The sequence below is a fragment of the Lissotriton vulgaris genome, chromosome 11 (assembly GCF_964263255.1).
Source record: "Lissotriton vulgaris chromosome 11, aLisVul1.2, whole genome shotgun sequence".
In the NCBI taxonomy this organism is placed as follows: Eukaryota; Metazoa; Chordata; class Amphibia; order Caudata; family Salamandridae; genus Lissotriton; species Lissotriton vulgaris.
In genome coordinates this window covers 1,107,120,519-1,107,146,969 of record NC_141699.1, presented here as the reverse complement: position 1 = coordinate 1,107,146,969, position 26,451 = coordinate 1,107,120,519, and the positions used below count along the sequence as shown (strand labels likewise).

Sequence of the window (26,451 nt, the reverse complement as noted above, 5' to 3'; positions counted from 1 at the left end):
ACTTCCTTTTGATCTGAAAGAGACAGTGAATCCAGAAGTATGGGATTTCACTGAAAAAGATATTAGACTAATTAAAGGTGTAGAACCAGTATGGTAAATGTCTGACCAAAGGCAGTGTTTCCCAGAACACACCTTATCACATGACTCAAGAAACTATTGCAGGAATAACTCTCATTATTTAGGAAATGATACACAGAGGAATTTTAAACCCTCTCGTCGGAGCAGCAGCAACCCCATTGACACACTGCCACTGCTTGCACCTCCTATTGCTACTTATGGCCTGGGACTCCCTAAAGACCCATATCCAGCAAACTCCATCACTTATGCTGTTTAGGGTGTATGATGATACAACTACTTCCTAAATCACTAGTGCCTAAACAACGAAGGCTAAACAACGATCAAAGCCAAACCACTAAGTATTAAAGCACGAATTCATGAACCACCAAACAATATCCATTTACATAATTACCGAACCTACCACTACCTTCAGAACATACTATGAGCAACTTACCTTCTGGCTACGCTTTAGCGTACTTGCAATATTTAAGTTATCTTGCTTCACTCATTTGTAATTAACCTTCCATAGGCCTCTTTGGCAACAATCTGTGATACATTTTTTTTAATTTGAATATCACTATACGATGTGCCAAAGGATTTACCTCCTGAATTTCTTTAGTTTCGACAAGGGTGTGCCCTGGAGACACTGTTTATTATACAAAGATCTGCTGGGCACTTTAGCCATGTGAGTTATCAGCGGTGCGCTGTTTTTTTCTGCTGTAGGTCTGCTCGGTCCTTTTTTTTAAAAAATCAGTGCCAAGTGCCTAACTCTCCCTGTTATTTTGGGATAATGCTGCTATTCTTTCTCTGTGTGTGGAGATTACACTGCGGGCTGCCTCTCTAAGGCCTAACTGGTCTCATGACCCACAACACACTCCCCCATGCCATGCCGGCATTTCAGCCCAGAACAGTCAGTTTTCCCTCTAGAATAGTCATTATTACTAGAAATATTATTTCCCTTGCAAATACTGAATGCCTCCAATGTTTCTGTCCATCTTCTACAGTTTTGACCGCGTAGTGCTATCTAGTGGTAATTTTTTTCAATGTATCTTGATGACAGAAGGCAGAAGCATAAATTAAGCTTCGTTGTTACCTAAAGTCGTGGTTTAGGCAAGTCGTTGTTAAGATTTTTCAACTTCGTTGTTCATGTAAGTCGTAATTTAAACTTTGTTGTTATGGATGTTTCTGCTGTTTAGAAAGGAGGTAAGAGCATCCTCTCCAAGCACCACTTCATCCATGTGTGTGCAACCATCTGATTCTGAACACCATTTGGTGACCCTCTTGTTTTGTCTCCATCCCGTTCGCACCCGCATACCTAGCTCTACTCTCATTTACACCATTTATTCATGTTGCCTTGTGATGTACCTTCCTATTACACATTTTACGCAGTGCCTTGGTTGGGAAACACTGAGGAGGTAGACAGGCTCATTTGGATCCAAGATTTTAATATGTTCATTCTACAAAACATCCTTTCTTGAAATCAGAGTAATGTCCAATGTTGGGCATAATTCCCACTTTGTGTCTCTGTGGCTAATACCTTTAATTAATGGGCAGGCATGCAGGTACCACAAAATCCCTGTCTGCCCTTGGTCTACCAAACCCTGACTTTATTTCTTGACAACGTAAGCAGATGTTCTCCCATCCTTTACTATGGGCTTGTAATGAATGAACAGAACCATCTGTTAAGTATCCCACATTCTACCTCAGTAATGAGGCACTGACCAGCATGCTGTGATCTTTTTTTTAACATTAAATGTCACAGATTTATTGAGTAATTTCTGAGTATGTGGGTCCAGGAGGTCGAGATGTGTCTCTAAAATCACACGGTTACAGCAATGAATAATCATTCACAAATAAATAGTGCTGGCTAAAAGACCTGGGAGTCCCTTTTTGGATTCCATCCAGCTAGGAGTTGAGTTATATCTTTGTCAGCACATGCACATTTTTGTCAAATGCTGGCTGGGTTGTGATAGATATCTATGTCAGCTTCTAGCTCTGTAACAGCTGAGTCAGGATAGATGGTTTGGTTTATCGGTGGCCACTGTGGCGCTCTTTCCAGAAGTCGCTGCAGCTTCTGGTACTGACTTTTAGATTTGTAGTTCACCTTCTTCTTTATCCAATCCCAGAGCGCTCGGTTTCCATAAATTCCTTCCTGCAAAAATAAAGAAAATTACAATTTCAAAAAAATATGTTTGATTTTCCTTCAAATTGACCTCAGTTCACACTTGATGAATGGGTGTCATGATTATTTCATTTTTGTATCAAAGAATGCAAAGAATATATGGTCTAAAATTACAAAAATGAAAAAAACTAACTGAGAATAAACAGGGGTGCCAATCTGCCAGTTTCTGCAGATATAAGTTTGGAAACAGAATATATCTTGTGCCTCCTCCTGTCTATCAAGTACATGACTCTGGGGGTAAAAATATTAAAAAACAGTAATCAAGCACATATTTATTTACAATAAGACAGCAATATTTGTAAAGTGCATTTTAAGGCGTGAGTCAAACCAAAGTAGTCGGTATTTTTCACAGGTTTTTCTTTTTATTTAGGGTTGAATTTCTGGGCTGTTTATTCGAACTCTAGACGTAATTGCTAACATTGTTTCTATAACAACAAAACCTTGAATTTTGTTCACAAAGTAAGGTAAAAGTCAGTGACTAGGCATATTGGTCAGAAAATGTACGAGTACTCACCTCAACCCCGTAGGATACAATGAAGAGGATGACCACAGCGATGAACAAGTAAACCCTCCAAAGAGTGGGAAGACAGACGAGCTGCAAACAAGAACAATGAACACCTTTATAATACCTTTGAATCTTGTCATCAACACCCCATGTTCTTAATCAGTATCTAATAGCCAGGGTATCATCTATATAAAGCTGTTCCTTTTTAATGTAATCAGTACCTTGTGTCATGCAAAACAAGAGCATCCTCCTTCAAGTTCAAAGGTTATAAGGCACCTGGGTCTATTCTCAGATGGATTTTGCTGCTTATTAGTGTAAGTATGGATTAGTTTCTAAGTTTCTAAAATCAAACAATTAGGTTTCAAGTGCCATGACAGTCCATCAAATGTTCACTTTTGATTCCTCTCCAAAGTTCTTGGATCTCCTTCAAAGAGGAACAGATGTGGGACAACCTCAAATTCAATGATCAATTTACTGTTTAGTCTAGTGAAACGGATCATTCACAAATCCAAGTCAAGGCACAAAGTAGCAAAATAAACTTTAACTATGATAGTTGGAACCCTAATTGTGGACTGGTAAAAATCCAGCCTTTTACTGTCTTTTATGCCCTGCAGCCCATGGGCCCACACCAACCTTGAAGGAGCTGGGACTGACTCCAATCTAATGGTGAAATATTAACCAAAAGAGCAGGAGCTGGGCAGGTGCAGGAACAGGACTTGGGTCAAATGGTGAGGGAGTGTGGACTGTCCCCCTAATTTTAGCCTTACTGAAATATTAGCTGTGTTCTAAACAGTGCGTTTCCCACTTGCTGCACTCCTGGGGCCTTATTTATGAAGGCCTTGCGTCAGTTTTGCGCCGCCGGTACGTCACTTTTTGTGACGCACCAGCGGTGTAAAAAATGCGCCTTGTTGCGCCATATTTAAAAAGTGACGAATCTAGGTAGATGCGTCACTTTTTAAACCCCTGCGCCACATTATACCTGCGTCAGGTATAATGTATACAGAGGGGGCATTCCCCCGCAAAAAGCCTCGTAATAGTGACGCAGTGAAATCTATGAGATTTCACTGCGTCATTTTTAGGATGCTGTTGCGTCAAAATCTTGCGCCTGCCTCACAGCAGGCGTAAGACTGACGCAAGCCCTTTCACATGGGGCTTTCCCCATGTGAAAGGACGCATTGCTGGAGTTGCGTCACTTTTGTGACACACTCCAGCAATGCGTCACTTTTGCGCTTACAGATACGTCAGAAATACTGACGTATCTGTAACTCCTTGCGACATGATGCGTCATACATTAAATATGACGCATCAGGAATGTCGTAAGGAGTGCGCAGTGAAAAGTGACGCATCACTGTTTTCATGCAGCGATGCGTCACTTTTCATAAATGAGGCCCCTGGAGTTCCCTAAGAGTGTATTGCACAAGTGGAGCAAATGGTGTGAAGATAAGCCATGGTAGAAAACGAGGAAGGGCAACAAAGTGCAGATTAACAGAGACTATATGTCAAATGGCACTTTTTCAGTTAACAGGGAACATGAACATCTACATCATGATCATCAACCATCCTGTTGCAATGACTTTGCTAATTGGGCTGAAACTGTTGTAAAATAGAAGATGTTTCTTTTGCCTTGCCCTTTCATAAGGTTTTCTGAATTTTCCTGATGTACCTTGATTGATGTCTGAAAACCAGGTAGGATTCTGGTTCTTAAATTAATAAGCGATTGCCTCCTCCTAATCTACCTCAGAGAGTATATTCTTAGTTAACGAACATACACAACAGTGAGGATTTCTGGGACAACACCAGTCACAGGCATTTTAACAGTCTAAAACAATATCTGATAGATATTTGGCTTGAGACTCCATTACTTCCAGAAACTGGGAAATACCCTCTCCATTCTACAAAGCGAAAGAAAGGCGCTGTAAGTATTTCACTAACACATTTGATGTGTACAATGCATACATGCCAGTCCTTATTCAGTAGACTGCAGATCCAAGCAATGGCACAAATGTAACTTGACACAATCTTGTACTTAAAAGATACAATACTTAGGAAATCTAGGCAGAATGTTACCTTACTTCAAGATGACCAAGGAAGATCCAGTTGGCCAGAAGAAAAATATTGGAAGGATGTAGATTTCTACCTTTTTCATAACAGAGGGAGTGGATCTTGAAGAAGGAAAGGAATGAAATCTTGCTTTGGAAGGGTATGTAGGGTGGGGCATTGAAATTGCAAAGTAATAGGGGGAGGAGGGCAGACGACAAGTTAATGTTCGCTACATCCCTAGAGTAAGAAGCTACTGCTCCAACGCTCTCTAATGGAGACCCAATGACCTTTGTGCTGTCCCTGATATTTGAGGGTCTTCATAAGGCAATGCATTAGGGTCCTCCTGTTTAACATTTCTGTATTAATGATTATTATTAGATATTTGGCTTGAGACCCCATTACTCCCAGCAACTGGGAAATACCCCCTCACTCCTGCAAACTAAGGGACTGTAAGCATTTCACTAACAAATGTGTAGTTTTTGGGACTTATTTGTATTTATACTATGGTTGTGGGGCGACAAACTAGCAAGAAGAAAACAAAACAAAATTTTGAGTGTAAGGGCGAGGTCGTCTCCAGAGTCTCCACTTTCCCCTACCTGGGGGTTCTCTTCGATCAGAGAGGATCCTGGGGACCTCAGGTGAGGGCAAAGAGGTTGGCGATGATTAGGTCATCAGCAGCCCTCATGGGTTTTGCGGGCAGGTTGGGCGCTAGGCCCATGGAAGCGCTTCTGAAAATCTATAAAAGTAAACCAGTCGCCCTGGCCTCATATGGTTCACTCCTTTGGGGCTATGTAAACCTGGAACCAATTCAGAAAGCGGAGAACAGATTTATACGGACCCTCCTGTCTGTTCCTCAGTCTACACCGACTTATTCCATACATATGGTGGTGGGCCTAGACTTCCTCACTGATGGGTTGAACATGGCACCCCTGATCTTTTGGTTGAAGACTTGGCTCAATGAAGATCTGCCCCTCAACCATAAGATCATGGCTGATGTTTTGTCTCTAGACCGCTTCAAAAGGATCCCATGGTTGGCCTATCTGATGAAGGCGTTCTCAGATCTGGGACGACCAGAGCTCTTTACTTCCCCTCAGGACATCAAGACTCAGGATATTAACATTGTTAAAAAGCAATTCATTGGGAGGGCAAGAGCACGTCGTGAGGAAAAGGAATTAGCGAAACCAGCAGTGAGGAGACACTATTTACTTGTAACCTCATTTGCATTAGCACCTTATCTTGGTTTCGTCACGACCCCATTTCACAGGTTCCTTCTAATTAAGTTCAGGTTTAATTTGTTACATTTTTATTTGGGCAATTTTAAAACATGGGAAAAACCTGAACTAGCCCCCCCTGTAGTTGTGATCATTTTTCCACCCAAGACACCATGCACTTTGTTATGTTTTGTGGGTTTTATTTAGAGCCAAGAAAAAAACACCTGTTACCGGTTTTAAAGGTGGAAAGGTGGCTGGCTTCACACAAGTGAGACCAGCCCTGCTCTACCTACAATCATTGACTAACATACGTACTACTTTTTGTATGGCTAACTTCTTGGTGGCTGGAGCTAGAACCAAAAAACATATATATTAGACCAATGGCCCTCCGTAAAACTGTGTTAATTAAGATGTGAGGTCCTGGTTTAATACTAAATGAACTAAAAATTTGTCTTTCTTCTTTTATTAATCCTACGTATGCTCTGATTTGCTTGCTATTGTAAATGATTTGTAAATAGTTTGTATTGTATATATTTTAAAGTGTATGAAATGTTTTTATCTCTTTGTATGATTTTTAACTAAATCGAATAAAGATATTTTGACTGACTGACTGACTGACTGACACTAACAACTGTGTCGTATTTACTGAATAAATTCCAGTCCTTATTAATCAGAATGCAGATCCAAGCAATGGCAGAAATGTAACTTGACACAATCAAAGAAAAAAAGGATTTAGGGAAAATGTTACCTTAGCTTAAGATATAGAAGGAAGATCCTTGATGGGCACAAAGAAATATAGAAAGGAGGTGGGTTTATTCCTCTTTCATAGGAGAGGCAGTAGACATTGATGAAGGAAAGAACTCTTGCTGGGGAAGGGTGCACTGTGTAGGATAGGACATTGAATTTGCAAAAGCAAGTAACAGGGTGAGGAGGGCAGATGAGAAGGTTATGTTAGCTGCGCCCCAGTGAAAGAAGCTGCTTCTCCAAAGCTCTCTCATGGTCTCATGGAGACCTGATGACCTTGGTGCTGACTGAGGGTCTACCTAAGGGAGTGCATTAGGGTCCCGCATTTAACATTTCTGTAAGTCATTATTACATTCAGTCTGATGTAAACAATTTTCTTGTAAGACTGTAGAAAGTAAACTGTATGGAATTCAAAATGACCTGTACCTGTGTTACAATGTAATATGCTTCGAAGTCACCAAAAAGCAGGAAAATGAACATTGTGGTCTGTCCGATCAGTACTAGTGAGAATAGATCTAAAACAAGAAAAACAAGCATCTAAGAATCATTTAGACTGAATCTTTAAAACACATGATTTCTGCAGTGCGGGGTCCATAACAAAGCATTATTGCCACCTTTAGGAGAATTAAGTGCAAATCTCAAACTGAAAGGTCCAAGAAAATATTATTTCGTTTTTACTTGTCTAAAACCCATTTACATTTTCACCAGATATGAAACCCTGGCTGCGCTGGCTCAGTCTTCTATGTGCCTGCAGTCTCTAAAGTCAACTCATTTAACCTGGTATTTGACTTTCAGGTAATGCAGCTCAGAAAAACAAGCAAGGTTCTCCCCATTCTGTTTCTGAGCTGCACTGTCTAAAATAATACTCTAACTCCCAAACATATTGAGTGAAACGAATGCACTTTACACGCTGCAGGCACATAAAAACAGGACATAGTTCTCACTGCAATATTTTTTAAAGATATATAGAAATCGCTGGTTGCTTGTAGATCACACCAGGGAGTTCCTTAATCTAGGGATACTCATGATCTCTTAATCTATTGCTTGAATAAAAAGCAGCCTCGCTCTGATCTCAACAGTACAAGACAGCACAAGACTCACATACACTTTGAACGGACAAAAAATGTGTGGATAGCGAGATGGCACCTCACGGGCGCACCACCAATGGGACCCCTGGTTGGTACTCACCAGGATGGCCCTGTTATCATCATTGGTGCCATCAAGCTTTAACGGAAACGTGTCTCAAACCCAAAGTGTAAAGACAGTGCGTGGTGCAGTGAACACAACTTATATGTATGTTAAGTGGGGTGTGAAGTGATAGGTAGTCTTCACACTCTCCTTTTTTAATTTAAGTGTTTTACTGTTTGCAACAGAGAAAGGAACAGAAGTAAAGTTTGAAGTCCTAGTTGCACAGTATCTTATATGTTTAAATGTTTAATGTTGTTAGTTTTTGTTACATATAAGTTGTGTGAGTCTTGTGCTGATCTACAAGCAACCAGCGATTTCTATATATCTTTAAAAAATATTGCAGTGAGAACTAGGACTTGTTTTGTTTGATGACTTAATGAGTGGGGGGCGTCCTAGCTCTGTCTTTCCCTCTAGACTCCAGTTTTTGTGCACATAAAAACAGGAGTTGGGCTCTGCGCTGAGCCAGGGGTGCCCATCATGATGTGACTGTGATGGTGCCATGTAGGGTAGAATATTCCACCAGGCATGAGACTCTGGAACCCCTGATAGGCATAGCGCACATTGCAAAAAGATGAGCAGGGACAGGGAGCACTGGTTTCTTGCTTGTGCGCACCCAGGTATTTAGGTAGTTCTGACTCTGCCCTGTAATGCTCTTACCTTTATTCTCTGTGTTCCACATGACTGTGGGACTCTCAATTATGCCATCATGGAAGGTGACAATTTTAGTTTTCCCTCCTCCTTTGGTGTTTACCAGTTACTTCATTGGCAAACACTACATTCCTCCCTAACCATAAAAGAAAAGAGAACAACAACAAAAACACAGTCCCAAAACAAAACCAGATAGCAAAATGGACACAGTATGGAACACAAACACACATCAGGTAATTCGCCCGGTGATTGGAAGACCTATATCATTAAGTATACAGGACAGTCTCATCATGAGCTGCCACTTGTATGATTATAAACTAAAGAGGTTCTGTTGGGTAAGAACTAGCTTAGTAGAAAACGTTCCAACATGTAGGGGTAATGATCTGAAGCAACCTCTACAGCAGGTCCTTGAGGCACCAAATATCTCAAAAAGAATGACTACGAAAATTACTTTGTTTAGTTTCTTTTCATGAGAATTACTTCATTCAATGATGTCCAAAGTGAACAACAAAATGCACATGCTGTCAACAAGAGATATTCACATGGGTGACAAGTGAAAATAATTACAATTGTGCTTGTAGTGCTCAAAGGGTGAACAATATATACAGTGAGGTCATATTTGGCTATGTACACATTAGAAGGCCAGAGAGCTATTTCTTCCAGTGATTTCTATCCTTGGTTCTGTGGAATCCTGGTTTTTCTGGACCTAAAGGTGTGCGTCGACGTTTCAACCCTAGTGGTGCACCAGTGGGTGGTCACAGAGGGTCTTCCTCAGGACAGGAGTAGGGAAGGGGGACTGGTTGACAGCCCTCGGGAGGCCGGATCAGTCATGGCCTTGTAGGTGTGGAAACTTGCGCAAACTCCTGTGTTGGAGAGTGTTCTTTGATGGCACAAAGGACCTTTTGGTCATAAATGCTGGATCTGAGAAAAGGAGCCGTGTCCGGATGTGATCCTTCTGCCTGCAAGCCTCGAGCCTCGAGCTCAAGGTCCTTTCCGCCATCACAGAACACTCTCCAACACTGGAGTTTGCGCAATACAACACAGAACGCCTATTCACTACAATTCAGATGGCCAAACCTTGATGAATTACGTGCGTCATCAACAATCTTTTGCCCTGAAGAAGCCCATTCTTTGGGCGAAACGAGTTGGCAGATTCTGTTCTGTGCATACCAAAACACGACTGAAAATAAAAGAAGAATACCAACACAAGACTCATTTCGTCAATCTGACTGTACAGCTTTAACTTGATCAAATTCATGTTGCCTCTCATCCACAAAAGAATTGCTAGGTTGAACAATGATTGTAGGCAGGTCTTTGTGACAGTACTTCCAAGTCGGAACAGGGATTGTTGGATAGAAGAACCCGCCACTGCTGCTGTGCAGGAAGTGACTATCAAATTGCTTTGGAAGATATAGCCCCGTTGCAGGTGAACCGCACACTGCTTCTATTGGTGCATAGTACTCCAGCATTTGTGGTGGGGTGGGTTGGTGTGTAAGCAGACTGGCTGGGATGTTACCTTTAGGGGTGAGCACTGGTAAAATCTGCCAAGAGGTGGATAGCAGAGTATTTGCCAAAAACCACAATACAATCAGAGCATGTAATGGCATAACTTTGTAGACTCCCCTGGAGCAGCAGAGTTTACCTTCCACCCCTGATAGTGTCTCCAATGACACTGGTAGTGGATGAGACAAAACTCCTCTGTTTTGTCAGCCTCATCTGCTTCTTCTGGCGTGGTGTTCTGGGTGCCTCAACAGATAGTCGGCTGGGTTGTGAGTTCATGGGTGAAATCCTTGAGATTATAGCATCCATTTCTCTATGCTGGGGTGCCTGGATACCCTCTCAGGTGAGATGAAGCACTCTACAAATATAATGATTGATTGAGATTTTTATAAGGTGCCTTGTAGGAGGGGACTCAATAGCTTGTGGTTCATTGTGGCTATGAACAGGTGTCCGTGGACATAGAGATGGAACTGCTGACACCCCCAGCATATGACAATAGCTTATTTTTCATTCTGCTAATATCATTCATCTGAGGGGGTTAGTAACCAGCTATCGTACACTATGGGTGCCCACTCTCCACATTCCAACTGTTATGTTAGAACAGCTCCCCATACCTTTTGGGCTGGCATCCATGGTTAAGAAGATTGGTCTCACAAGGCGGAAGTAGGCCGTGATTGTGATGGTTGAGAGTGCATCCCTGGTGGCTTGGAATGACCTTTCCTGACCTTCCCCCTATGCCTAGGTGGTTGATGACTTGGTGAGGTCTCGGAGAGGTTGGGTCAAAGTGGTCATATCCTTTATGAAGTAGCCACAGTAAGTGACTATTTCTAGGAAGCTCCTGATGTTTGAGACACTAGAAGGCAGGGTCGCTTCCTTGAGAGTGTAGACCTTCTTGCTGTCCAGGGCTACTCCATCCAGTGAGAAGACGTACCCAAAAAATGAATCAGCTGCTTCATAAACTTGCATGTGTCCTTATGTAGCGTGAGTCCTGATTTCCTTATCCGGGCAGGGCCTTCCATAGCCTCTCACGATGTTCTTTCCAATTTAGCATTGAGTAGGATGCCGTCACTCAAACTGATGACTCCCGGCAGGCCCACCTGCATCTCCTCTCCTGTACAGTGTTCATAATTCAGTTGTCTATAGTGTCATAGTTCTACATGAGTGGAAAATGTCATCATGTATCTGGATTCTTCAGCTAGGGTTAGCTGACTGTAGATCCACCTTAGGGAATCATTTGCCTCCATTTAGTTCCTCAATGTGGTGGTCAAGGATGGGGGTCAGATGCCATTCCCTATTGATTGCAACGTTTGGCACTCTCATGTCCACACAAATGTGGATTTTGCCTGTTGCTTCAGCTACCTAAAAGCAATGATGGGTGATACCAATGGGTTGGGGCCAGTGGCTTTCTCGTTGATGCCTTTGCGCTTTTCCACCTTAGGTCATAAATGGAATGCAATTCGGCAATTTCAAAGCGGGACTGGTTGCCTTATTTGCCAATATGGAGCTTGGCGACTTTTCTACTTGGACAGGCATCCAGGGAGATCAAGCTCAAGGACTCCTCTATGCAAATCATTAGTGTGCTTTGAGCCCAATACAGACTGTGAGGCAGTAGCATTCCTGCATTAAGCCCATACCAGTCAAGAATTGATTATGAATACTGTTATGTTTCATATAGGTACCCGAATATAGGCTCAGGCAGCAGCCTAACCTTTCACCTATATTTTCCCCTGCCATTACACTACATAATGGTTCTTGGGACTGAACTTTTGCCTAGTTATGGTATTGCTTACAGAAACTCTGCGGTAAACAGACACAATATTGAGTTGCAAATATTGAATAACACCAACATCGAGTCCAAAATATCAACATAAAAAGTGATCTTCAGTCAGAATATCGTTGTCAAGAATAGTGAGTTGAAGTTAAGTAATATTGTTTTCCCAAATTTCAAAGTTATTAATATCGGTTGCAAAAATATTGTTGTTAAAAATATTGTTGTTTTATTTAGTGTTATGTATTTTAGTGTGTATTTATAACATAGGTATTCTATATTTTTGTGAAAGTATTGCATTTGTTTTTGAATATATGTGTTACATTTTTAGAAGTTACTCTTTTTTTAAGCACATTTTGCGTTTTAGTTCCGTAGCGAGTTTGGGGTTTATAGGAGGGTGGGAAGTAATTTAATTATAAGTAATGAATTAATCATTTTTAATAATTATTATCTAGGTATTTCATATTTTATATTATTAATTGTGTTAATTCATTAATATGTTTTTATTATTTGGTTAGTAATTAATATTTAATATTTGGTAAATATCTTAAATGTGTTAATTGTTTAGGAGTGGGTTGTGGGTAAGTATGGGCAAATTTGGTGGATTTGCGGTCCACGAATTAACACAAAATGGCAAAACAATTTGCGAGTTCGCAGATTTTCTCACAAACTCGATAATTTTTTTGCCATTTGCACAAATAATCTGAAACGTGTGTCTGTAACTGTGCACCGCGCCGAAAGGCGCCGAGGTCCATCGAGTAAGCTGTCTATCATAGTGAGGAAAGGGCGGGAAGATGTTGCATACCCTAGTGTGTGGCGGGGCCAAACGAGCGGGGCTTCTATGCGAGTTCACATGCCTCTTGTTTATAAAGGGTCAGTGACCGATAAGAGCAGCAGATGAGAAGGAAGCAGCCTCCTGGTCACAGAAGTACACGGGGATTGTGCTCAAGAAACTCGTGGATGCAAAGACCTCCATCAAGGATTACATCTAATTGTAGGGAGTAGATATGGGAGGAAGCACACCTGCCTAGCCTCGACAGTGCTCACTAGTTGTTTGGGCGCTGAGGTCCATCGAGCGAGCTGTCCATCATAGTGAGGAAAGGGCGGGAAAACGTTGCATACCCTAGTGTGTGTGTGGCGGGGCCAAACGGGTGGGGTTTCCATGCGAGTTCACATGCCTCTTGTAAGGGGCAGAGACCGATCTGAGCAGCAGATGAGAAGGAAGCATCCTCCTGGTCACAGCAGTACACAGGGATTGTGCTTGAGAAACTCGTGGATCCAAAGACCTCCATCAAGGATTACATCTAATTGTAGGCGGTAGATATGGGGAGGAAGCACATCTGCCTAGCCTCGACCGTGCTCAGTATTTGTTTGGCCTGATTATAATGGGTGACTGAATTTGAGCTTCAACTCGGGCGCCTGCTTTATTTATATCTGTAAGTGCTTTCTGTTGAGGTTTAATTTTTGTGACAGGAGCATCGTGCCAGAATGAATCCTGCTTGCATATATTTATCCACGAAGATGCCACCCTCTACTGTAAAAAAATGCACACAAAAAAAACTGCACGGGAGCGGAATTGCGGATTTTTCGGCAATTTATCGCAATTGGCGTATCGCAAAATTGCTAAAAATCCGCAAAATCCATGAGCGGAACAGATTTTGTGCCCACCCATAGGGGGTCATTAGGATGACGGGCGGACTTAGTCCGCAGGCCATCCTATTGGAATTCGGGACCACCCGCCATAAGGGTGGGGGACCCTTGGGGGTATTAGGATGTGCCCGCCACAGCATCCTGCATTGTTAACATTGTGGTGGGCGGTGCCCTTAGCACCGCCCGCCACAATGCTAACAATGCATGCATGTATTTGCATACACAAAGGGGCAGGCACAGCGCGGTGACTTCCGCATTGTGTATGCAAATGCTGGGGGGTACCACAGGTACCCCCCATGTGCACCCCCCACCTCGCCTTCACTTCAGGGGCCCACAGGGGGCCCCCGAAGTGAAGACCGCGTGCCTTCTGCCACGGAAAGGCATCTGTCTCTGCCCATTGTAATATGGCTGTCGGTGTCTGATAGACACCGCCACTATATTAAAAATTTTCCGCCCCGGTCGCCTTGCGACCTAGGCGGAAAAGCGGTGGACGGTCTTTCCGTCTGCCGTGATGGCCGGCGCATTGCCCCCGCCAGGTGAGCGGTGGCTTTCGCCAGCCTTGCAGGGGCAATCCGCCGGCCATCCTAATGGGCCCCTAAGTTGTGGGTTTATAGGGGGATAGGGTGGGAAGTAATTTAATTATAATTAATTAATTAATATTTTTTGGTAAATTAATAAAAAAGTATTTAAGATTTTCTATTGTTAATTGTGGTAATTGAGTTGTTATTGATTAGTTATTAATTGGTTGGTAATTAATAATAAATATTTGGTAAATATCTTCCTTATGTTTTTTTTTTAGGAGCGTGTTGTGGGTTTATAGGAAAATAGGGTGGGAAGTATTTTAATAATAATTAATTAATTTATATTATTAATATTTTATATTCATGTATTTAATATGTTATAATGTTAATTTTGGTCAATAATGTATTCTTATTGAATTACCCATGAATAATTATGGTATTTGTGTTATTTTATTTTAAGAGATGGTTGTGGGTTGATAGGGGAGTAGGCAGAGAACTAAGTTAATTTTAATATATTTAAAAATAAATTATAAAAATGTATTTTTTTTGTTTTTTAGTGTCATTTGTGTGAATTAATGTATTATTGATTGTTTTTAAATTATTTGTTAAATATTATTAATTAATGTATTAATTGTTAATTATGTTAATGTTGTTATGTTTTATAACATTGGTGATTTTATTTATAGGGGAATACGGTGGCAGGTAAATTATTTGGAAATAATTAATTGTTAATTAATGTTAATTATTTTGATGTAGTGTGAAAAGTTAATTATTCTCCTCCGCTATCCAACACTTCACTACTGTTTCACTCGCTGGAGTTGGAATAGTAAATTTTACTCCTACGCTATCCAACACTTTCTTCACTGTTGTACTTGTTGAAGTGGGAATATAAATTTTAACCCCACACTATACAACACTTTCCCAACTATTGCACTCTCTGGAGTGGGAATAGTGATGTAATCCCTCCGCTATCCAACACTTTCCCTACTGTTGCAATCCCTGGAGTGGGAATAGTAAATTATTCCCCCTCTGCTATCCAACACTTTCCCTACTGTTGCACTCGCTGGAGTGGGAATAGTAAATTTTACCCCTATGCTATCCAACACTTTCCCTACTGTTGCACTCGCTGGAGTGGGAATAGTTATTTTATCCCCTCTACTATCCAATACTTTCTTTACTGTTTAACTCACTGGAGTGAAAATAGTAACTTTATCCCCTCCGCTATCCAACACTTTCCCTACTGTTGCACTCCATTGAGAGAGAATAGTAAATTATTCCCCTCCACTATCCAACACTTTCCCTATTGTTGCACTCTCTGGAATGGGAATAGTAAATATTACCCCTACGTTATCCAACACTTTCCCCACTGTTGCACTTCCTGGAGTAGTAATAGTCATTTTATCCTCTTCACTATTCAACATGCTCACTACTGTTGCAGTTATTGAAGTGTCAAATGTAATTGTAAAAAAACAAATATTTTAATATTTTGATTTGTTATTTATTTTGTTTCACCGGTGTATGTATATATATATGTATCTATAATTTGTAATATGTTTTTAATATTTCATAATTTATTAACATCATTATTTGTTAGTTATATTAAGTTATTATAAACACATATTATATTTTGTATGTGTGTAGGTTTAATTTATGTTTACATTATATTTATTACTTATCAACTATGGGGCCGATTAGGATGGCGGTGAATCCGCATCCTCCGGGCCGGCGGAAGCCACCGCCGGCCTGGAGGATGCGGATTCACCGCCGCAGACATTGGAAACACCCACCACCACATTAGGATGGCGGTGGGATCAGCGGCGGACAGCAAGTCCGTCCGACACTGATCCGCGGTGTATGCAGGCAAATATGGTGGCGGTGTCTGCAAGACACCACCAGCCGTATTAGGATGCAGTCTGAAACATGCTTTTCCACGGCGGCTTTTCCGCCGTGGAAAAGCATGTGGTCTTTTGTGTTTGGGGGCCCGTTGTGGGCCCCCAGGGTGTCGGGGGTGGGGGGTGCAGTGCCTGCCGCTTTGTGCATGTAAATGCAAAGCATGCATTTTTAACCTTGCGGCGGGTGCTGCTTCAAACAGCATCCGCTGCAAGGTTAAAGATACGGGATTTGACCGCCAGGTTGGGGTCACATCCTAATTGGTATGGAGGGACCGCCGCTGCCCCTGCGGATGGTCCCTCCACTTCGGGGTCCGTCCGCCATCCTAATAGGCCTCTATGTTTTTAACTATATGTTTTATTTGCATTATTTTACACTATTTTTTAAACATTTTTAAAAAACTGATATTTTAAAGAACAGTATTTTTAACAACAATATTCTTTTGTTGATATTTTTGTACTTACCATCATGAAGATAGGACTTCGATATTTTGGACAACAATATTTGTGTCCCGACATTTTTTTAGTTAGACATTTTTGCTGTTTAACCACATCGCTGCTATGGTTATTTTTCCCCTGTGCTGAAAATTGCCATTTTGCTGGTGTCATGACGAGCTCAGCTCGTCATCAGCACAGCTCAACTGTGCCTCATGACGAGCTGAGCTCGTCATGAGCATGGAAGGGGTTATATTCTGTCAGTGATCCAAACTCAGCAGGACTACCATCTCCTGCATAAAAACCATGTATAAGGGCCATTCCTTTTGTCATCCTAGGTCCAACATGACACAGCAAGGTAGATCCCCTGAGGGTACCACTTCAGGTATATAAACACCATATCTTTGCTGAGGCAAGCAGAGGAGAAAAATGACTTCCATGCTTACACACTGGTGCAAGACGCTGAGGTTCCTGCATGCAGACAATCTAGCTTGCATTGGTCCGACATCCCTCGTGGGGTGTCCATCTCGAGACCAAGACGGGGTCCCACAGTCTCTCACTTTAGGTAATGGGGTGGACTTTGTCCTAGAGGGATTCTTGGCTCTACACATACATACATGTTAGGTACACTTGGGTACATCTACTTCGAGTTGCATTATAGGAGTATGCATTATTACTGTCATGTATTTTTATACCTGCCTGTATTCATTGTTTAAACACTATGGTAGAAATCTGCCACCCTTTTACTCTCTTGGTGCTTATAATCATTTTTATATGTTTCTGTCTTAAAGTTGTCTTAGCACATCTATTTTACAATAGAATGATGTTGGTTCAAGAAATGCTGATTGAATATGTCCCAATCATTTATTCTGTGTATCTCTCTGAGACAAAGTGATCATGTGTGACTGAGCAAAAAGTACTGTACTGTTTCCACGATCCCTGATGGGACAGAGTTGTCATGTTCGATAAATGTCAAGAACTATTCTCTACTTGGTAAGAAGGGCTTCTAATGGCACTGTGAGCTAGCTGGTATACATTCAAACATATCCGGTGGGGGTGTCTGGAAACAGTCTGAAAACCAATTCTACAGTCTATGTTGCCTATGTTGTCTAAATGCACACATCCTATATAGGGTTATGAGAACTACACAACAATACCCTTGACTCACTTGACCATTCAATTCTGGACTGAAAGTTTGCAAGTGCAGTAATCAGAGAAAAAACAGATCTAAAAATACCTCAGCGGTGAATGCAAGACTACTGTTTCAAAGAAATGTATGAACTGCCCCCATTGCTACTAAGCATTCAAGTCTTTTACTCTTTCTTGAGCCGAGGTAATCTTTTGTGGTCAAACCCAACGGAATCTACATCACAACTAATGTGTACTCACAATGACTATTTGTAGGTGTCCGATATGATCAAAGAACACAACAGCAAATGATTTGTTGGACTGTGTGAGGGGAGTATCAGCTGGTTGTACTGTAGGTGAATGCTTTGTTTGTCGACAAATAGTACACTGCTGTACATCATTCTTTGTGTTCTTAGCTGGTTGAGGCATCCAGTATTATTGCTTTTGCATTGATACTATAGCACTAATGCAGCATGAGCCAAAGCTATCTCTTCATGTGTTATTCACCTTAAGACCTATCTAGCTCGCTCATTAAGTATCCCCATGATGTCTGGGATGAAAACCAAAGAAACATTGACTTTGTTGATGACATAAGATGATTTGGAAGGAAACAATCTAGAGGCTTTTCACCTTTCAATGTTGCTTGTATTGCCACCATAATGTCTACATCATTTGAGGTCGAGCTAGAGCAGCTAACTTAAAGGATTGCACTGCTGTCTTGATAGCTAAGTTAGCTGTACAGTGCCCCTAACATGAATTACTTCACTTTTATGGGCCATGGTATGTACCAGAGGAAGCCTGCCTTGTAGAACAGTTATCTTTCCCAAAGTGGTTCCTCTTTTATCACTGTGCCTTTTAAATCTGAATTTGTTCAGATGACAATGCGGAAAGTCCACATTCTAACCAGAATGCAGAGTCTGACACAATAAGTGTTGGAACAGATTCATCAACCTTCTGAAGAGACAGTGACGAGGCATGTATTTCTACTATTTGTACAGGGGAGTCACCTAAAACATTTGTGTCTTTACACCATCATGAATTCGCAGCCATGAAAAGTTACACCACAATACTGTAATTGCTCTCTGATGGCTCCTATACTGTGCTTCACTTCTGGATTTAGTAGGTATTGGGCCTGAACTTGTGGTTCACACCTTAAAGGAATCAACTGTGGCACAGACTCTTTTCACCACCTTGTTTTGTTTCTGTCCAGAACCTTATTTAAAACCAACTCAATATGATATTTTTCCCTGAGATCTTCTGGTACCAACACTTTCATTATTGACCTTGAGGTGTATGCCTTATAAATGCAGGAGACCAATCAGCCGCTACGAAAATGATGTAGTCATGTGACAAATGTAACCAGAATACTACTTTGATTTTTTGTAATTTTTTGTTGATGATGCAGTAATACCCTCTTCAAAGGGTATTATTGCATCGTCAACTCTTTAAGAATAATTTACATGTCCATCTGGTGTTTCCACTAGGCCTGGGAATCATTTACATGTTGCTGGCACAATTCATGTAATTTCAGAAATGTAAAACTTTGTTACGTGAAATTCTTGAAACTATAACATTCAGCTACTTTGGGTAACTACGCGCCATTTACTGTAAAGTGCAGAGGAAGAACATGACACAAATGTCTGCTGTTTTGGTTTGCTTTGGTTTTTTATACATTTTATGCAAGGATGCATTTTGAGATAAAATATAGTGCAAAATGACAGATTGGGCAAGGCCCAAGATTTGACTTCTAGATTCTTGAACTGGTGTCACTGCGAGTTGATCATTCAGAGTCTGGTTAAATATCATTATTTCTGCTGCACTGTCAAGAAGCACCACTGCCCAAGTCCTGATTATGCACATTTTCTGACACATATTTCTTCATTGTTAGCCCAGGACCTTTCTTTTTCCTGAAATATGCTTTTGAGTCAACAATTTTCTCTTCTTTCTACAGTCTAACCTCAGCTGTCTCTCTTTCACTTTTCTGCCTGGATACTTTTTGTGATACTCAGTCTGTCTGCTCCTTTCTGTTCACTGACTCCCCAGAATCCTGCAAACAACAGAAATAATGCTGATCCTGGTCTGGCCTTTTAATTCATCATGTCCCTCAAATTGTATCCACCCTATCTGGAGTTCAGCTCTGGCAGAGATTCAATCCTGGTTTTCAGTTTAGATTTCTGAATTGTATTTCTTAGTTTCCAGTGCGGCCTGTCCTTTACCCGAACCTTAAGGCTTGTTTTTGGTTTAAATTGCAGTTTTGTGGTTCAAGAACCTAAAGTATCCCGGCCTATGGAGTTATGTATTTCTAAAATAATTTTAGAAACCTCCCATTTGTGATCAACAGACAAACTTTGGCACCCTGCCAAGACTTCTGCTTCCCCTTGAACACTATTACTATCTAAGACACCATTTGAAAATTAGCTATCAATTTCATCCTTAAATCAACAGCCTGTGTGACTACAAACTTGTTGTGTATTGTTTAAACGTCACCAAAACCACCTCCAAAGCGGGTGTGTCATGCGTAGTAGTTTAAATATTCCGAAGATTGGTTCCTCCTGTAGTACACTCTTCTACAGATGGTACCATACAGGAGGATGATACATAGGTAGCATTCTGTGCTTGTCTTGAATTAATGTGTAAGGATAGACTGATTCCAACCATTGATTTAAAAGCAATATAAATACAAATCCAACATCTTTATTTCACCACTATCCAATAGGCCATGAAAGCACAGAAATATTAAAATACAATACACTACATCATAAAACAATTCAAAAACATTAAAGTATACATTAAAAGCACAATTAAATAAAATAAAAGGAATCCAAAATGGAATCTTATCTCATTTTATTGGAAGCTTTCCCCATGATTGCATTATTAGTCAGTCGACTAATTGGCCCACCCTGTAGGATCCATTTGTTGTGTTGGACCCGGCACCGATGCTCCTGTCGATGATGCGAGTAAGAAATATTGTCAACATTCTCTATATTTATCTACTTACTGATTTAGTGACTGTCTTAATTGCGGAGCATTCAGCTACATCTAGCTGCAGAGATAAACCAGGCAACACTGGCCAGGCAGCCCTGGATTAGTTAAGGGGTCCAGTCTGACCTCCCTGCATGTGGTAACTGTCCACCAACCCATGCTGGTTGTTCCTGATATCGTTCTAAGAATTAAAGATTCATATTCTGCAGGAAGAGGAGCAGCTTTATATGCATGAAAGTGACTAGTGATTGAATCTACAGGATAAAACTCCACCCATGAGTAAAATATTTCAAAGGGGTATGCAGCATGTGCATTTACAACAAACGTCACTGCACCCATCACCCCAGGAAGTTCCTTACTGAAGGTGTTGCGTTAATGGCATCCTGAATTTACTCTTATCACAACAGGTCATGCTGTCATTGTGAATCAGATTCATAATGAGATTCAAACCTCAAATGAAAATGGGAATAACTGTTACTAGTCAGGTGGCTGATAACCCCACAGCAGAAAGAAGGATTCTGTCTGAACTGAGGAAGGAAACCAATATTACATTGGATGTCTTTGCCATTAGTAATACTAGCAAATTCTTCAGTATCTAATTCAAGATTGCTCAAAGTTTGTCCCTGAGGCCGGTCATCACTCATAAGTCTGTTGTAATTATATACAAAAATGGGGCCCAAGATTAGGAATTCTAGACCTCCCTGGTAAAATGCCAACCTACCAATTCAAAACAGGAAATCTGGTGCACTGCAGCCCACGACGCACCTGAGCACGGCTGGAAGATGGTGCATTGTAGGTAACAATCAGTCCAGTGAGACTCACAGCATTATCTCAAACCCCCTCCCTTCTTGCCTCAGGCTGAACTGGCTCAGCACCAAAAGAGCCCTTGTGGGTTTTGTAGGTGGCATCCCACCTGCACATCTTAGTTGAGCAACAGAAGTGTGTTTCCACATGGAGGAGGTTGTTGACTATCTCTGCACTCAGTAGTTATGGTGTCCGAAAAAGCTGATATCGGCGAGGCTGGCTTCGAGGTGGCCGACTGAGGCCTTCACGGAGGGTGTTAACAGCTTCTGCTTCCTTGATCCAAGTCCGCCAGGAGGCCAAAGATTTCCTCTATGCCATACACTTGTTGGTAACCAGCTTAAATGAACACTTTTGATTGTTTTTTAAAGGGCAGGCCATACATTCAATATTCTCAAATGGAATAATGAACATATTATTCTTTTTGCACCTTCGCTTAATTCTAGAGAACATTATAGATCAAAAGAACAAGGGGTATATTCTGAGCTAAAGATAAATATCATAGTCCATCGGCTAAATCCAATAAATCCATTAGCCTTCATTTCATCTTCATTTATTATCCAGTCTTCACCAAGAGAACATACATTAGCCGCTGCCAACACGTGTTTCGTCTTGGTCTGTTGACCAAAAGACTTCTTCAGGGCTAAAAGTATTACAATAAATATGATCACAATAGTGTAAAACCAAAGAGAACACATCATATTCATTCAAGTAAAACATTTTTAACCTGCTCAAAAAAGATTGATGCATACATTGCCACATTATGAATAATATGAAGCAAAAGAAAAAGAAAGAAGAGAGACAAAACAAAGTGTCCTGGGATGAGATCAAATTATTATATATTCATACTGTGACCTCAACCCCTAGTTATTAAGTCCCGTCAGGAACCCTTGTAAAGTGCTGCCAAAGATGTTTTAGCATCACAATTTTACAAGTCATATTTCACAAAAAGAGGGGGCTCACCTATGGCTAGAAAACGAAATGCTAGAGAAACGCAAGGTGTGCCTTCATAAGTCTTCGGCATACATCAATGTGATCTGGGGCAGAAAAATGCACGAAATCATTGCATTAAATATCTGCCCATCTTTTGCGCTAAACGCCTATAGCGTAAAATCTTAAACTTACAAAAAGGGTCCGTGTACGTTATTCAAAAATGATGGTGAATGAAGAATATAATGGAAAGCACTCACTATTCACATATAAATCCGGAGTTCCGAAAAGGGTTAAATGTTCATAAATATAAAAGCCGGTTTCCAGTATCCCGGTATTCTTATGGATTTCAAAACTTGGCTTGGTGTATGAGAGCGTCCTGTAATGGCGTTCAAATTAGATAACGTCCTATAGGATGCAGCACAATATACACAGATATAATTATTCTGCCCGTATGATCTATTCCGACAAATCTGTCACAACGGGTTGAAATAATATGCATATTGTCGTGCCTTGGTTACCCGGCGCATATTAGGGTGCCCTCGAATCAAAATCGCGCTTTACATTCCCAGAAAAATATAATTATGCAATCTCGGGTTGAAAAACCTTCCGCATGTAAGGCGTTTAAATAGCACTCTATAGGATACAACACAATATACACAGATATAGTAATTGTGCCCATATTATCTATTTCGACTGGATAATAAATGAAGATGAAATGAAGACTAATGGATTTATTGGATTTAGCTGATGGACTATGATATTTATCTTTAGCTCAGGATATACCCCTTGTTCTTCTGTTTTACAATTGTGGTTGGCCTCCTGATCACATTGTTTGGTTCGTGGTGGATGACCAGGACCTTATCCTTGGAGCTTAACGAGATATTGATTACTACCTTTGTTTCTGTATCACAATATATGCAAATGAAATGTATTAATTTATGTCAGCAATAGTGTGTTTGTATCCTCGTCTGATTGTGATTCAACTACACAGACTGTTCAGTTGCCTTTGTTTTTCCTTTTCCTTAGTGTGTCAGTTGACATCGGCTGGTGTCCTGCTGTTCACACTTTTTTTTAAAAATTCAAATAACCTTTCTTACTAAAAATAAATCTGTCTGGCTGGACAAAGAATATAGTGTCTGTTTAGCCTATATTTATTCGATTGACAATTTGTACCTTGTCTAGGGACCACTGTTCTGGATATAAAAGACTTATGAAGGCACACCTTGCGTTTCTCTAGACTTTGGTTTCTAGCCATAGGTGAGCCCCCCTTTTTGCGTTTTCTGTACTCTTTTCTTTCTCCATGCTGGTTAGTCACTTTTTATGGTTGCACTATATCGGTCACTTAATCTTTCCTTTTTTGGTTTACATTTTCGGTGATTTGAATGTGTGTACGGGACTAAGGTTGTCTTTTCACTGCACCTTTTTGGATATTATGCTATAAATTCAACCTTTGATGTTGATTTTGGTCAGTCGATTTATGAACTTGTGGCTTTTCCACTTTAGATTCAATCTCCTGAGGTTTGCTATGTTCTTAAAGACAGCTAGTATAGAATATCTCTCTAGAGTTTAGGACTCTTGAATCATCAAAATAGAAATATGACTTGTAAAATTGTGATGCTAAAACATCTTTGACAGAACTTTACAAGGGTTCCTGACGGGACTTAATAACTAGGGGTTGAGGTCACAGTATGAATATACAATAATTTGATCTCAACCCAGGCCACTTTGTTTTGTCTCTTTTCTTTCTTTTTCTTTTGCTTCATATTATTGATAATGTGGCAATGTATGTATCAATCTTTTTTGAGCAAGTTAAATTTTTTTTACTTGAATGAATATGATGTGTTCTCTTTCGTTTTACACTATTGTGATCATATTTATTGTAATACTTTTAGCCCTGAAGAAGTCTTTTGGTCAACAGACCAAGACGAAACACGTGTTGGCAGCGGCTAATGTATGTTCTCTTGGTGAAGACTGGATAATAAATGAAGATGAAATGAAGACTAATGGATTTATTGGATTTAGCTGATGGACTATGATATTTATCTTTAGCTCAGGATAATACCCCTTGTTCTTCTGTTTTACAATTGTGGTTGGCCTCCTGATCACATTGTTTGGTTCGTGGTGGATGACCAGGACCTTATCCTTGGAGCTTAACGAGATATTGATTACTACCTTTGTTTCTTTCAAGTGCAACTATCACTCGTTCACCCGGTTTTCTCTTTTCTGACATTATAGATCATGTGACTACAGATATATGAATGAATAACCTCTAACTCATAACTGCTGAACTATCAGAAAACAATGAATCAAATCTTATTGGGTATACACGCACAAACATATAACATGCAGTGGGATAAACATAAGCAGAAAGTACGAAGATTACATATCTTTGAGTGGTAGCTCCCACCTTGTAGTACCCTGGATTTCCGCTGGGTGATTGCTCCCACCTTGTAGTACCCTGGATTTCCTCTGGGTGGTAACTCCTACCTTGTGGTACCCTGTATTTCCACTGGGGGTAACTTCCACCCAATGTACAGTGAGCCCCATGATTTTGGGAGTCTACTAAGAATTTTAGGTCACAGCCTGTCCACAAGCTTAGAGACTGGTAAGGCTTGTTGGCAACTGGACATGGAATCAGGTACCAATTAGGAGCAGACATAGTTCATAATGAGACTCCTGCTAAGCCGTCACCCCTCAAAGGACTGTCAGAAATCACTGCCATGCAGCCCTTGTGCATGCATTTGTAAATATCCCATACATAACTTAAAATGTGCACTTACAGTTTGTATACAGAGGCTTTCTGAAGGGCTTCCCTTTGGCGAACACAAATGCTGCAATGATCAGGTTTCCCTCATACAGTGGATATATAGTGGTGCCTTCATAGGTCTGAGTTCTTGACCATGTCATGTTCACGTTTCCAGTTAGACAAGCGCTGTACAGAAATAAATAAGATGATTATTTTTCCATTGCTGATCAGATGTATGAAGCCAAGTTTGCACCTGGAAAGCTAGAAAAGTCTTGAAAAAATACTCACGGTTCTATTGTTTTTGAAACATAAAATTAATATAAATTACAAGGAAATTATTCACCTAAGAGCATTTAAAGTGAAGTACTTGTGGCAAAAAGGGCATTTATCGATAAGAGTCCGTACCTAATGAAGCATATTCTGAAAAGTGTAAATATAGGAAAAGAGGCAAATCCTAATAGGACCATTTACTGATAGGAGCATGAACCGAAAGAGGCATATAGCAGAAAAGGAATATACTGCTAGGAGCATATACTGAAAGAGGGATATATCATCAAGGAATTATACAGCTAGAAGCATATACCGAAAGAGGCATATAGGTAAAGCAGCATATGCTGATAGTAGCATATACTGAAAGGGAACATATACCAAAAGAGCCACATAGCAGAAAGAAAATATACTGATAGGAGCATACACTGTAAGAGGCATGCCGTTAAAGAGGTATATGCTGATAGGAGCATATACTGAAAGAGGCATAGAGCAAAAAAGGAATACACTGATAGGAGTATATACTGAAGGAGTCATATAGCAGAAAGAGAATATACCGATAGGAGCATATACTGATAGGAGCATACACTGAAAGAGGCATGTAGGAATGGGGGCATAACCGATAGGAAAATTTACAAAGTGGGCATACAGAAACGGGAATATACCAATAGGAACATATAATGAAAGAGGTATATAGCTAAAGAGGCATATACAAACACTAGCATACACTCAAAGAGGCATGTAGAAAAAGGGGCATACACCAATAGGAGCATTTACAAAAATACCAATAGTAGCATATACTGAAAGAGGCTTATAGATATAGTGGCACATACTGAAAGAAGAAATGGCATTAAAAAAGTTAGATTGGGGGATTGTCATGGATGAAGACTTGGTTATGAGCAAGGCAATGATGGACTCAGGAAGTGCATCAGAATGTTCCGGTAGATAAGTATCGGGGCTTGAAGGAGTAATTAGGTATTTGTGATGATAAAGTGATGAGAAAGAATTGTATAATTCCTTCCATGGGTGCCTGGGATCGCATTCTTCAACTGGCACATGAAGCCATCCTGGTAGGAACATGATGAAGAGGAGGAGAAGACAGGCATATTGGTGGCCAAAACTTGACAGTATTGTGGAAGAGGAGGTGAAACATTGTTATGCTTGTGCTAACAGTGATATGGTAAGGACTGTGAGACTAACCTTGGCTAAAATGTGTTGAGAATACCAAAAGACCATGGGAAAGGTTGGCTATAGAT

General features: G+C 40.6%; 1 protein-coding gene across 1 annotated transcript in view; it reads right to left on the bottom strand.

The window, feature by feature from the left end:
* Positions 1-1,794: 1,794 nt before the first annotated feature.
* Positions 1,795-26,451, bottom strand: part of LOC147684248 (putative cation-transporting ATPase 13A4) — a 387,249-nt gene continuing 362,592 nt past the window's right edge. The window contains exons 28-31 of the mRNA XM_086944648.1: positions 24,963-25,114; positions 7,166-7,254; positions 2,754-2,834; positions 1,795-2,209 (exon numbers count right to left, since the gene is read on the bottom strand). Of these exons, the coding sequence (XP_086800774.1) occupies positions 2,006-2,209; positions 2,754-2,834; positions 7,166-7,254; positions 24,963-25,114 (526 nt within the window). The 3' untranslated portion in view covers positions 1,795-2,005. The remainder of the gene's footprint in view (positions 2,210-2,753; positions 2,835-7,165; positions 7,255-24,962; positions 25,115-26,451) is intronic.